The sequence below is a fragment of the Lygodium microphyllum genome, chromosome 8 (genome assembly GCF_053477565.2).
Source record: "Lygodium microphyllum isolate KBCC chromosome 8, Lygodium_microphyllum_v1.1.10, whole genome shotgun sequence".
NCBI lineage: Eukaryota > Viridiplantae > Streptophyta > Polypodiopsida > Schizaeales > Lygodiaceae > Lygodium > Lygodium microphyllum.
The window spans coordinates 78,205,616-78,220,762 of NC_141142.1; the positions used below are offsets into that span (position 1 = coordinate 78,205,616).

At 41.1% G+C, this 15,147-nt stretch overlaps 1 protein-coding gene across 10 annotated transcripts in view; it reads right to left on the reverse strand.

The window, feature by feature from the left end:
• Positions 1-15,147, reverse strand: part of LOC148032488 (uncharacterized) — a 96,962-nt gene that overhangs the window by 62,334 nt on the left and 19,481 nt on the right. For 8 of the 10 annotated variants that reach the window (XR_015691641.1, XR_015691640.1, XM_087683167.1 and 5 more), the window contains exons 2-3: positions 14,095-14,211; positions 13,079-13,161 (exon numbers count right to left, since the gene is read on the reverse strand). Coding sequence is in view for 8 of the 10 variants with exons in the window: in XM_087683167.1 (XP_087539293.1) it covers positions 13,079-13,161; positions 14,095-14,211 (200 nt within the window). In the remaining 2 variants the exon portion in view is untranslated. Of the gene's footprint in view, positions 1-13,078; positions 13,162-14,094; positions 14,225-15,147 lie in introns of all 10 variants that reach the window. The other 2 variants (XM_087683169.1, XM_087683170.1) reach the window with 2 other exon arrangements.

A 15,147-nucleotide genomic window follows, 5' to 3' on the forward strand; every position in this document is an offset into this window, starting at 1 on the left:
AGAATGAAATCTTGCTTAATAAGTTGCTTAGAGTATAACTTGGATACACTCTCTCACACATGATAGTGACCCATAGGCTGTTTATATAGCCCTTGCCAACTAGGGTTAGGGTTTCCCCTGCTCCTAGGGCTATTCACACTCATCTGCCCTTATACTCCCTTGCTTACAGTGGGTTTCTATGCCTGTCTTCTAACACCCCCCCTCAATGCCAGGGTGGCATTGGATTACAAGGCATGTAAGAGATTCCCCCCCTTTTGGGATGCCTTTATAAATCAGGCTTACAAGGTTGTTTTAGGTAGATGATTTAAATAGTCAAAACAGTCGATCTTCAGATGAATTGGAGACATAGTTGGCCACCAATTCTTTGGGTATTTCAGAAGTGTTGGGGCATTTACTAGTGATATGCCCTATCTTCTTGCATTTGTTGCATTTCATCTTCTCGGGGTACTTCTTCCGGCAGTTGTTTACAAGATGTCATTTTTTCTTACAGAAAAAACATCTAGTGAGAACTGTATGAACCAATACTTGTTCACGGGAATTTGAAGTTGCCTGACTGTTGCTACTTTATTTGTGGTTTCTCTTTTCTTCATCTAAGCAGGATTGAATGGTACTTGCCAAAGTAGGATTTGGAATGTTGGTGAGAGTGGTTACAAGAGTAAGAAACACCTGTTTTACAGCTTTTAGGAGAATAGCAATAGCATCTTCTTCATGTATTGGAGCTTGTACAAAAGCAAGCTGTGCCATAAGTCCCTTCATATGAGAAATGAATTTTCCCAGATCTTCTCCTGAACGATATTCCAAGCTAAAGAATTCAATTTTAAGGAAGATTTTAGTATTTTTGCCAGTGGCTCCATAGAGCTTTTCAAGCTCATCCCATTTTTCTTTAGCAGTGTTTAGTTTATCAACATGATGAATCAGGGATTCATCTAAGTGTAGCATTATGATTGCTTGAGCACGTTGGTCATCCTCTATATCAATCATATTTGGAGAGTTTACAGCTCTACTGCCTTGAATGAGAGGCCAATACCCTCTCTCCATCATTTTGTATTTATAAGTACCTGCCATGGGTGGAAATCCTTACCATCAAACTTTCGAATTTGAGGACGGACATCAGCATATGTTGTGGTCATTGGGAAGGTCTTACCACTTGTTAGGACAAGGGCAGTGTCTAGTCTCTTACAAACTTTTCACTGAATGCGGAAGCAAATTAGACAATGTGAAGTCAAAGTTACAATGAAGAGAAAGGCTGAAAATCATATAAGTGTAATATTTCAAAGTATGACTTTGGTGGTCCTTTCTTATGTGCAAGCTTCTTCCAAGGTTTAATAGTCTTTTTAGGTTTTAATGAAGTAAACCTAGACTGGACTTCAGGCTCCTCCTTGTGGTATGGCTTAGTGGATGAAGCTTGTGTTGGACACGGTTTGTCTATGATCTCAATGCTTGTTGCTGATGATTCCGAGGAGAGTACGATGACACTCATGCTATTGATTTCACTGACCAATGTACTTGAGACAAAGTCACTCACGGTATGCAATACACTTCTAGTGCATGATGGTCTATGTGTTAATTTTACACATAAGCTTACAACAATATATAAAGAGGAATAAAAAACTCAATGGGTTTTAGTGAATGCCCAGCAAGCAAATAACCTGATGATTCATGATTAGTGTTAAAAAAAACACTATTGTCAAGCTTAGTGAAGTGCTTGAATGGAACCCGGTTGGAAGTCGGCTTCCCGATGCTTGGTGATGTCCATTGAGCATGCCCAAGAGCTTTAGAATCTAGAATAGACTTCAGAGACTCTACTTCAGTGATTAGAATCACTGTTAATGAAGCTCGGAGTGAAAACATGATAAAATGTCAAGCTTGGAGCTTATTGGCTATGGCTGCCCAAAAAACACAGTTAGGGTTTGGCAGAGATCTCTCTCTGTGAGAGGAATTTCCAGGAATCCTTTTAGCTGAGGATAGCCCACTTGGGGGGCTATCAAAGCCCCAAGATAGCTGTACGGATTGCGCCGCCTGCTGCGTGTACAGCAGCCCAACTTCTGCATTGTCAGAAAACTGCGCCGTTTCTGCAATTCACGCAATGCTGCCCACGCCGTCGACCAATCTTGACGTCTATCGTGCCAGGCTGATTCGCCCTGAGATAGGCAAGAAATCCCTAGAAGAAAGCAGAGGGAGATATGGCCTCCTTTGTCCTCCCCAAGTCCTCCAATGGAGGTAGGTTGCAGGCAGCTATGGAGGAAAGAAGGATAAGATGAAGGGAATGATAGCTCATGTGCACTTAGTCATAGCTGATACTGAGGCAAGCTGAGGAGATCAGAGATGGCTCTGATACCATGTTGAGAATCAGAGTTTGCAGCAATGGAATGTGTGCACAAGAGGGAGAAGAGAGCTCAACGTACAAGAATGAAATCTTGCTTAATAAGTTACTTAGAGTACAACTTGGGTACACTCTCTCACACATGATAGTGACCCATAGGCTGTTTATATAGCCCTTGCCAGCTAGGGTTAGGGTTTCCCCTGCTCCTAGGGCTATTCACACTCATCTGCCCTTATACTCCCTTGCTTACAGTGGGTTTCTATGCCTGTCTTCTAACAGATGCCTCCTATGGCTTTCTAGTAGAAATTTTGAATTTTTTATGAGTCTTATGTTTTAGTTATTCTAGCTGGAAATTTTCAATAAGTCTCTGGCATTAGCATGTTGAGCAATAGTGGCTGACATTGTTTTTACTATGATGCCTTATGGAAATTCTTTTTCTTTTTTTTTGGTTTGGTGGGTGTGGGGGGGGGGGGGGGAGAGGGGAGCGCAATTCTATCACGTGGATATGAAATTTTAAAGCTTTGCTTGGCATTTCATTTAGTTGTTCATCAAATGTGCAAGTTGTGTTGCACTTATGTTGTGCAAGTTAGTCAAGTCACAATGACAAGCCAAGGACCTCAAGATGTCACTAGGTGCCAACGGTAAAAGTCCTAACAAGTTGTAATCGATAGATACTAGGTGGTATTTAGTGCCAGTTTGAGCCTAGGATATTTGAAACCAGTCTTCTTTCCATGGATGGGTGGTAAATCCCTGATTACAACTTAATTACAACAGCAAACAATTAATGCAAATCTGAAAATACAAATTTACCTACTGATCTTCGACAATGCACACTTGATTGGCCCTAAAATTGGCACCCCTTTTGGTATTTCTTTAGCTTTATTGAAGAAGAAGTTGATTTGCAATGGAATTCTCCCAATCCCTTTCGCTATTCCAACTCCCCTTGCTGTCCAAAGTGACCAGCAAGTCTTCAATCTATTTTGCCCCCTTGATTTGGGCACTTAATTGGCCTTCACCCACTTCATGGACGATGGAAATGCCCCAAATTCAATGGCTGGCTAGTCCATCTGAATTCAGCTGAAATTCACCTTCAACCTTGTTGAATCCAAGTCTTGGAGCTTCCAATTTCTAGCACACTTCTCAAGGTTGCTAGTAAACCCTCATTTTTGCTGTAAATTAGGGTTTACAGCTGAGAAATTTGCAATTTCTCAACCTCCAAGGGTCCAAATGTTGAGATCTTCGGAGCAAGGCTGTAAAATGGCTGGGAGATGAGAAGGAAAGCTGTAGAGAGAGAAAATTTAGAGTTTTGTCGCGAAGAATGGCTGAAAATCAGTCAAGTGCAGTTGTTGCCCTGCCACAACAGCATGTAAATGCAAAGAACTGAAGAAAATCAGTCATTTACTGCTGTTGCCTTGCCTCAACAGCCTGTAGATGTTGTCTCCTACTATTGATTGGTCTTCTTTTGCCCCTTGCTATCTCAAAAGGTCCTCCAATGGCTACAAATCAGACCAGCAGCCTCTCCTCTCTCTCTCTTACAGGCTGAATTTATAAAAATGCTTCTCTCGAGCCTCTAAAGACGTTTTTCAATCTTGCATGGGCAATGCCAACCTTCCCAAATGGTTTTTCCAGCATTTTTTATAATTATATATTAATTTTCAGTCTGTAAATACTGAAAATTAATCTAATAATTATTTCGGTGCCCTGAAAAATAATAGGACTAGCCAATAATTAAATTAACTAGGCAACTTCCATTCCTGAGTGTCTCTGCACCATCTTTGACCATCAGATTGGCGTTAGGTACCATTAAACGCCACTTCTCTAGTATCACCAATTGACACTTATGGCCAAATGGATGACCTAGGCCAACAACTGACACCAAATACCATCAAGTACCTGTGCAGCATAACTTATAGCAACTTTTTCCTTTGACATCCCGTGATTTCTTCGGGTCCCGGGCTCGTAAATTTACTTTAACCCTAGCTGCACCTTACATGTGCATCATTTACTTAATCATGTGATTAAAAATTCCACATATTAAGTGAGGTTTCAAAAATACATCTCCTCATGACAGTCCTCCCCCTTGAAATCCTTGCAATCATTCTCGATTGCACTGCCAAATGCATCAAAAGCAAAGTACTATATTGGAATTTCCATAGGGCATCATAGTCAACACAACATTACGCACTGTTATTCAACCATTCCATATGCCCAACATATGCTGAAAATTACCAGCCAATATAACATAGCATAAGACTCGCAAAGAATCTCAAAAACATTGCCAGATTATCATGTGACATTTCCATTTCTCATGAGCTCAACTCATCTAGGAAAACCAAACCATAGCATAGCATAACCAAGCATAAACCATGGCTAAAACATCAATGGCATTACAACATATGATGTTGTCCATGGAACTAGATGTAAACCATTGAAAACTGAGCGTAATTTGATCATAAACTGATCACTTGCTGAGCTGAGAATTGATCACAAACTCCTGCAAATGTGACCCCAAACTGGTCACAAACTCATTGCAAAAACTAACCGGCAACTAGTGCAAAAACTGATGCACAACTGATCCAAAAAGTGACCATAAACGGCTCTCAAGCTGATCAAAAACTAAGCTGAATACCATTGAATATTAATGATTATACGTTGAAAACCAACATTCGATAATCAGCCCTGATGATCATTAACTGATACTACAACAAGCATAACCAATGCCATACCAAGCATAACCGATTACACCCCGAGCATAACAGATGCAAATGTACAGTTTCAGAGCTGCGGTGAAAACCATACCGATCTGCCTACCAAACATAGTGACTAGTAAACTGAATAGTGATCTCCTAGAAAACATACTATTCAGCTACAGTATCTTGAATGTATGCTGAATACATCCGAGATCCACTACATACGAGAGTTGTCTATAACTCAAGGAGTGGAAGTGCTACCTCCCCCTTGAGCATCAGGCAATACTCTGAACCCTTGCTCTGCTGAACCTGACGGAGCTCCGACGAACTAAAGTCAGCTCTAAATGAAAGGCATCTAGGTAAAGCTGCAACAACTGAGGATGGTCTGTCAAGTCATCTTCTTCCATCCATTTGTCATCCATTGGTGAATGATTCTGAAACTTCACCAAGTACCTCTTGGAAACTTTACCTTTGACCTTTCTTTCCTTGTGTACCAAAATCTGCTCATGTATCAAAATCTCATCTAGCCCCTCAACCTCAAGCTGAATTTCAGCAGAGACATCCTGTGGCACATCTCCATGAAAAGGTCTAAGCAAGCTCACATGAAAGGCATTGTGTATCCGCCAATGTGGATGTAATTTCAGCCGATATGCCACATCGTTGATCTTCTCCAACACCTGAAAGTGCCCTATGGCACATCTCCATGAAAAGGTCTAAGCAAGCTCACATGAAAGGCATTGTGTATGTGCCAATGTGGATGTAATTTCAGCCGATATGCCACATCATTAATTCTTCTCCAACACCTGAAATGGCCCATAGTATCTCATACTCAACTTCGGATACAGTCTTTCTCTTCCTTTCATCTTTTTCAACCTTGCCTTTTCAAAACGCAGCAATACAAAATCACTCTCTGCAAACTGCAAAGCACATCTGTGGTGATCAACTGCCCTCTTTTACTTATCCTGTGATCTATGAAGTGCATATTTAACCTTCTGATAAGCTACATCCATGCTTTCCACATAGCAATCAAACTCAAAGATCGTATCTTTTGTGTACAAAATAGGGGGTACTTTCTTCCCACCCTCTACCACCTCAAATGGAGCTTTGCCCATAGAACTATGCACTATGTTATTGTAAGCAAACTCAACCAAGGGCAAATATTGCTCCCACTGTGTCTTGTGGTCTAAAACATAGCACCTCAAAAGATCTAAAACTGTGGAATTTGCTTTCTCAGAGACTGACCATTTGTCTATGGATGGAAGGATGATGAGAATTTCAGTGTGGTACCCATATTCTCAAACAAGCCCTTCCAAAATAAACTAGTCATCCAAGGGTCTCAATTACTAATGATCAACCCTAGCATACCATGATACTTAAGGATGTGCTACAAAAACAATTGTGCCATATGATCAGCCTTAATTTTCTTCCTCACCGGAATGAAATGGGCTTGTTTGCTAACCCTGCAAATGATAGTCCATATCCCATCACTCCTTGTAGGTGTCTTAGAAAGCTCAAAAATAAAGTCCATTGCAATGCTCTGCCAAGGCCGATCTGGAATAGGCAAGGGCTACAATAAACCCGGCAACTTTTGCCTATCGTGCTTTACCTTCTAGCATACGATGCATGTCTTAACAAACAGTTCTACATTATGCCTCAAAGCTGGCCAAAAAAAGAAATGCTCCACTGCCTTGACCGTGGCATCAATACCTCTGTGTCCTACGTACGGAGGAACATGACTTTCAGTGATAACTCTAGGCCTTAACTACTTTGTGACACATAGTCGTCCATGGATCATCAGAAATCCATCTCTTAGTACAAAGTGTTCATGCCTTTGGCCATTGCAAAGCTGATCATAAACATTAGCAAAGTCCGAATCAGCAACATTTTGCTCTTTCATGGCATCCAACTCAGTGTGATAAACTATATTGACAGTCGACAACCGAGGTTTACATGACAATGCATCACTTTTCCCACTCTTTCTCTGCGATGTGTTCCTCTTTCCAACCCTATTTTTCAGATCTGCCCCAATTTTCAGCTTTATTTTCAGATTTACCCTTTTTCTCAGTCTTTGCCTCTATGACATGTGACTTGGCATCATCATCGTGGAATGTTGCATCCTTCCACGTAGCAATGTGTCGGCTGTAGTAGCATTTCCTATAAGCTGAGACATATTGGAAACAGTGGACTTAATGCAGAAATCCTTGATTCCTTTGGCAAACCATAAATATACTTCTCCACCTACTCATGGAGGGGTACTGTGCGATAAGAAGTAACTGGCAACAATGCATCCCAAAACTTCTTATTATACTGATCCAAGTTCTTGCATTCTTTGGAATTCAACTGATTCCAAGTTGTCATAATGTCTACTTCAACGGTACTTGTCAACCAATTCGAAGTAAACATTTGCTTGAACTGGACCCAAGTGGTAGGTGACTTCCCTTCAATAAGGACTGTAGACCACCACTACAATGCATTTCCTGTCAAAAATGTGATTGCCTTGCGTATCTTAGATGCCTCTGTGAAGTTGCCTCCAGAATAGGTTGCATCAAACTGCTGAATAAAAACAAGTACTTTCAGCCTATCTTGTGCACCACTAAAAGGCTCAAACTTCACACTTTTGCAACCTTCATCATAGTCCTTCGACGGACCTATGGGAGTCAAGTTATCATCAATGGGCTGCTGTAAAAAGGGTGCATTGCATGTATTTGCATGAAAACCAACACTATCTGAAGCACCTACATGACCAGCACCAAATCCTTGTGCTCCAACAGTCCCTGGGGGTGCCGATACATATCCATATGGCTAGGTTTGTGCCCCAAGCATCATACTTATGCTGCCATACATGGGATAAGGCATTCCACTTGCATTACCGGATACATTGGGTGTTGTGAGCCATGCATTGGCTACTGCATACCATAGGGATTTGTGTCATACATTCCCGTATGTGGTGTCTATCCAACCATAGCATGAAAAATGATACCACCACCAAAGTATCATTGTTGTCCCATGCTTGCATGTGCATATTGCCTTGCTGCCCATGTTCCCATGTATTGGCACTACCAAGTTGGCCATGCATTTGCACTTGTTGCCCCACAGATACAGACTGTTTGTGCTCATCAAGCATTTTGGGCTCTTCTAAAGAATGCTTAGGCATTTCCTTCGGTTCTTGTCGCTGTCCCAAAGCTGTAGAAGGTGTCTTCTTCTCTTTGCCTTTGCTGTCGCTCTTTGGGGCATTCAAGAATCGAGTAAACTGGGGATCCTTTGCCAATTCAGTAAAAAGATTTGCTCTTGTACGCATTCGATCCTTGAAGCTATCATCAAATTCTTCAGCCCCTTGCTAGTCATCAGCCGCTTAATGCATTGAAGTGCCAACATTTGGATCATTTCCCACATTTTCAGCATGCTGTCCATGCTGAGAACCATACCCAACATCAATCATTGCATTTCCCCCTTCACCGTGTGATTGACCAAGGAGTGATGCATCCTCTCTACGTGATCCCGTATCACCATGTGAAGGCATGCTTGCTATAATTCACTGCTGAGAACAATTTCAGCAATAATGCAATAGTCCCAAGTTGCAATCAAGTACAACGGGCCCACTAATTCAAAGGATTTGATGGTATCCCGGCGATGGAACCATGTAACTAGCCTTCCTTCCATGGATGGGTGGTAAATCCCTGATTACAACTTAATTACAACAACAAACAATTAATGCAAATCTGAAATACAAATTTACCTACGCATCTTGGACAATGCACACCCGATTGGCCCCAAAATTGACGCCCCTTTCGGTATTTCTTTAGCTTTATTGAAGAAGAAGTTAATTTACAGTGGGATTCTCCCAATCCCTTTTGGTATTCCAACTCTCCTTGCCGTCCAAAGTGACCAACAAGTCTTCAATCTATTTTGCCCCTTGATTCGGACACTTAATTGACCTTCACCCACTTCATGGACGATGGAAATGCCCCGAATTCAATGGCTGGCTAGTTCTCCACCTGAATTCAGCTGAAATTCACCTTCAGCCTTGTTGAATCCAAGTCCTGGAGCTTCCAATTTCTGGCACACTTCCCAAGGCTACTGCTAAACCCTAATTTGTGCTGTAAATTAGGGTTTACAGCTGAGAAATTTACAATTCTTAGCCTCCAAGGGTCCAAATGCTGAGATCTTCGGAGCAAGGCTGTAAAATGGCTCGGATATGAGAGGGAAAGCTGTAGAGAGAGAAAATTTAGAGTTTTGTCGCGAAGAATGGTTGAAAATCAGTCAAGTACAGCTACTGCCCTGCCACAACAGCATGTAGATGCAAAGAACTTAAGAAAATCAGTCATTTACTGCTGCTGCCCTGCCTCAACAGCCTGTTGATGCTATCTCTTACTATTGATTGGTCTTCTTTTGCCCCTTACTGCCTCAGAAGGTCCTCCAATGGCTGCAAATCAGACCAGCAACTCCTCGCTCTCTCTTGCTAGCTGAATTTATAAAAATGCTTCTCTCGAGCCTCTAAAGACGTTTTTCAGTCTTGCATGGGCAGTGGCAGCCTTCCCAAATGGTTTTTCCAGCATTTTTTATAATTAAATATTAATTTTCAGTCTTTAAATACTAAAAATTAATCTAATAATTATTTCGATGCCCTGAAAAATAATATGGCTGGCCAATAATTAAATTGGCTATGAAACTTTCATTCCCGAGTGTCTCTGCACCATCTTTGACCATCAGATTGGTGTTAGGTACCATTAAACGCCACTTCTCTAGTGTCACCAACTGACAGTTATGGCCAAATGGATGACCTAGGCCAACAATTGACACCAAATACCACCAAGTACCATTCCCAAGTGTCTCTACGCCATCTTTGACCATCAGATTGGTGTTAGGTATCATTAAATGCCACTTCTCTAGTGTCACACTAACTAACACTTATGGCTAAATGGATGACCTGGGCCAACAACTGGCACCAGATACCACCAAGTACCTGTGCAGCATAACTTATAGCAACTTTTGCCTTTGACATCCCGTGATTTCTTCGAGTCCCGGGCTTGCAAATTTACTTTAACCCCAATTGCACCTCACATATGCATCATTTACTTAATCATGTGATTAAAAATTAATCCATATGTTAAGTGAGGTTTCAAAAATACATGTCCTCATGGCAGTATTCATTTGATCCATGCATGAGTGTTAGTGGCGATGCTAGGGACTAGGCATTAATAAATTAATTCATGTCAGTTTAAGGGTCAATCAATACACAAGATTACTTGGGGGTCAAAATGACCTAGCCAATTGAATTGTGGATCAGCACAATCAATTTTTCAAGTAGGGAAAAAGAGAGGCCTTGTAGAATCCAGTACATGCCACTGAGATTCGTATGAAAGACTAGTTAGTAGGATCAAAAACCTTTTCAATATCTAACTGGATCATAATTACCTATTGACTAGAGGCTTTGGCATAATCAATCCCCATTTGAAACCTCAAAATATTATATATGATGTTTTGTCCCTTAATGAATCCAGATTGATGGGGTTAAATCAACTATGGAAACACTTTCTACATTTTGTTTACAATGACTTTGGAAAAGATTTCATATAATGAACCCATAATAGAAACGGGCCTCCACTATTTTAAGGTGGATGGGAAAACCTTGGGCAGCAAACAAATAACTGCAATTTTCCAATCTGTAGCCATTGATCCGGATCTCCAAATGTGCTGGCAAAGGCAAGTCAATAGGTCCTCAATTTCCACATTGGCTGAAAACAACTCATTATCCTAACCCAAGCTTTTCCTATGAGGCAAATGGCATAGCACTTCCTCCACTTCTTTCTTTGTGATATCTACTTCCATCAATTCCCTCCATTCAAGCTTGACTTGATTTCGAACCAAGTCACAAATGTATCTACTTGTAGAAAGAATAGACTCAGAAAGAACTTCATCTAGACCCAACCAGGATCTATACTATTCAAGGCACATATGTATGGTGGATGTAGGCTCAACAACCATTTCCCCTTGCTCATTGATCAATCACACAATATTCTCCCGGGCATATTCCAGACGTAGACAAGCAAAAATGTGATGAGTCTAGCAATCATTCAGACAAAGCATCCAAACAAGCCATTAATTTGAACTTAGCATATTCTTCCTCTTGTGGAGCTTGAACTCTGCGCTTCAGCCATTCAAAACATCTAGCCAAGTCATTATAGTTGTCCCAAGTGTTGTTCCAACAAAGAGTGCAAATACCGCAATTCAGCACGAAAAACATAAGCATGGTGAATATCATATTGTTGGGACAAGGAACATGCATTATCCTAAAGATAGGCCATGTATCAATACCCCCAGACAGAACCTAGGTATAAACTGACCAATCAACTGTTGCATGTGCCCAAAAAACTCATCATTCAATATAAAAGATTGATTGAAACCTAAAGGCAAGCGGGTAAGAAGAGCCTGAAAGGCATGCACCGGCCCGATGAGTCATGTCCAAAATAGTGGTAGTGATTCGAATGGATGTGATGCTTCTCCATCCATACGTCTCCCTCGCTTTCTTGTTCTCTCCTCCCCCCCCCCCCCCCAAAGACACACACAAAAATCGAGAAAACATATAGTATATTTTTTTTTAGTGTAATAGGTAATTGTAGTAAATACGAAAAAAGTACAAGATTATCTGATTACAAGATGCAGGATGGGTCTAGGCCATCATGCATAAACTCGCTTTATAGAAAGATTTTTGTCCCCAAAAAGGACTAGTGTCCACATTTTGGCCACTTTTTCAGTGGGCACCCACACAGTGGTGTGCCACCCTAGGCAACTTATGCCTATAAATAGGCAGTCACTTCATTTATACTTTTACCACCTCGCCACTCTTCAATCATTCTTCACCCCTCTTTCTCCATCATTAGACATAACTTCCCTTCTCTCACCAACCCCTTCCACTACCCTCACGCCCCTTTAGGAGGACATTGCGGTTCGTGGCTCGTGGCTGCCTTCACCCTTCCTCTTTTGCTTCAGGCGCCTTGTTCCAACATCACGGCTAGCGTTTGGAGCATCTTCCACCTGGCGTCACCATCACTTGCTTGGCATCAACACCCTTCTCCTTTAGGTTCCACCTTCACCTGCGTTTTTCAGTCTAGCGGCCTTCTCCTTGCCTAGCATCATCATCTCCAGCTTGGCGTCAACATTCTAGCCTCTAGTGACAGTCTACATCACCAAGCGTCAATGATTTCATCACTTGTCTATTCTATTAAGGGGCTTCTCGGACCTGTGTTTTTGCAGCTTGGCTCCTCCTCCATCACCTGGCATCATAAGTGAGTGTGTGCACATGTGTGCACCTGTGAATGTACAACCCATGGTCTATAGCTTACACCCAAGTGCATGTTCATGTGGGGGAAAAAGCCCTCAACAAGTATCTGATGATTGAGTATGTTCTTCAAAGGAATAAATTGTGCTGTAACATTTCGTATCCTGACCAAACAGTTGAGCACATACTTCTCTCTACAATCCCCTTTCCCATCGGCAATGTTCTAATAGACCTTAAATTCACCTACAACACCAAGAATGTGAATGCATGATCAGCATGTTTGTAGGCTTTAACAGACCTCAGTGACTTGCCAATCCAATCACAACCACTTACAGGAAACTCTGATCCAAGTCCTGCTGCTCGTCACTTCTACAACTACTCTACGTCATGCACAACTCCCCTATCTACTAGAAACTGCTTATTCCCCGGTCTACAGACAGGAGAACAGGAGCAGAAGTATCTGAACCCTTTTTGGGCTGTTTATTGGGTGCTCATCATAGCCCCTAGGTTTTCTAGCTGTAAGCCTATAAACAATAGTATGGACTCTATTCAGAATCCACATTCAACTCTCTTTTTTCCTAAGAAAAGAAAATTCTATCAATAATTCTCCTTGGGACAATGTATCCCAAGGCAAAGTACATTGACAGTAATGAACACTGATGAATGCAGCATTTTGCCTCATGTCATTACCTTTTCTTCTTGTTAGTAAATCATACTTGAAGAAGACACGAGATTCACAAAACACATAAATCAATATCTTCTTATACATTCAAAAGCCACACAAACCTCATATCGCAAACGTTCCGGCCAGGGTTCAGCAAAGGCCTTTTTAAAGCCCTTTTTTATATCTTTTGTTGACACATTCAAACCTACAGCACAAAATACAATATTTTATTTTACATACACAGCACACCACTGAATACCTAGATCATTCTACTGAAATGTTCCGAGTCTCTTTACATTGCTCATGATGTCTCACTTTGTCCTAGAAGTGAGCATAAAAAGAACAATCAAATTCATGAAGGCAATTTCTTATTAAAATTTGCATTCTTTTTCTTCCCTTTTTTTTTGGGTGCATTCACAAGATTAGGGCATGGACAATTGGAACAGCAACAGAATGGCTGGCTATACCACTAGCAACAAATTTACGTGTCATGGGCACTGAAACCGAGATGTGTAGGCATGTATAGTTTTGAAAGTCCTAGTACCAGCAGACACCATAGAAAACTGTCATCTGTACATCTATTGATCCTGATCATTACTCTCTTTTTGCAAACTTTTTTGATAGAGTTTATATTCTTCTTGGACATACTCCCTTGGTGCATTGTGTGTTTTCGAAACGTTTCTGGTACATTTTTCTTCATGGTCATTTTCTTGGTACCATCACATCTTAATATCGGGAAGGGGGAACAATCCAAAGATTGTTTGATATGTGGAAACACAACAAAGGCAAGCAAGTTGAAATCTTACCCATGAATTTCATTTCCTCATGTTCAAGTGTTAAGAAAAGTTTATTTCGGAAATATGCAATCAGAACAGAGACCATAACTGAAGAATATGAGCTAGATGGTGGAAGAGAAGCTAGCTCGCCGAATTTTAACTAAGCAAAAGAGAGTACATCTGACAAAGAAGGCAAACTTAGAAAAGTTCAGCTTCAATAGACATTTGAGTTTGAGGATCTATCTCTCCTATAAAATCATACTGCTTTTTCAAACACGTTTTGCTAGAAGGGTTTAAGTAACATGACATTACGTAATTCACAATGCACATAGATGGTCTCTGAGAATACAGGAGAATAATACCATGTTTGACACCAAATGCAGCATATGTTTCTTCCACAGGCACAAGTGGCTGAAGCAATGTGCCCCCCGCATCGACAAGTAATGCCTTAAACTTCAAGGACTGCTGTGTGTTTGATACTGAACAGGAAAACTACAAGCACGATTAGATTGGTATCACTACGTCAGCAAGACAGCAGACTCATAGGGGTCATATTCTCTAGCTCATTTTAGAAACAAGCAAGCATTTGTATACTTAAATAGAATAAAACATGGCAACAATCACCAGAAATCCAACACCTGCTGCAGAAGATATTCCATACATTGTCCCTGCACAAATGGGACATCTATCTACATGTAAAGAAAATAGTATGTGGAATAAATGTGGTCATAGACACCTCATCGCATCATTTTCTTAGAAGGTTGGAGGCATTCATATGATGTGTATAGAAGAAACCACCTTCTGTGAGGGAGGAGACTTATCACACACAGTATAACTGATACAATAGAGCCATGACTCTACAAAAGTGGGTGATAGATGTTTGGTGTGAGGGATGAAAGTGGCATTGCAAGCGTAGGCAGCTTATAGGTATGGGATAGACTACCCCATAAAGGTCAAAGAGCTCTAGGTGCCAACAGGAAAAGCCCTTCTATTACCAGCCATGTTTATTGAATATCCATTTCTTCTGTCCATCTCTTGGTTGTAGCCTCAATCTGAATCAGACGGGGATGGGAAGCTTTGGCACTATCTATTTCAGTCGTGTTTTCCCATCAATTTCTACCTAGACCTAGTGTGATGCACCACTCAACACTGGTTTTATGGAGGTATCCAACATTTCCTGCTTGTTATGCACATGGTATTTATTGCAGCCAGCCAGTTTTTCAGTTGTTCATCTGACCTACATTTACAGTCAGACCTAATCAGCTTATCCTCCTACTTATGGGCGCTAGTTTGCTAGGCACTCACACTCTCATTCTTCATCAACATTTTCTCCCTTCTTCCAACAAATTCCTTCATCCTGTTTTTGTGTCCAACATCCCCAATGCCCTGTGTAAAGAAATGCTCAAACTATAGAA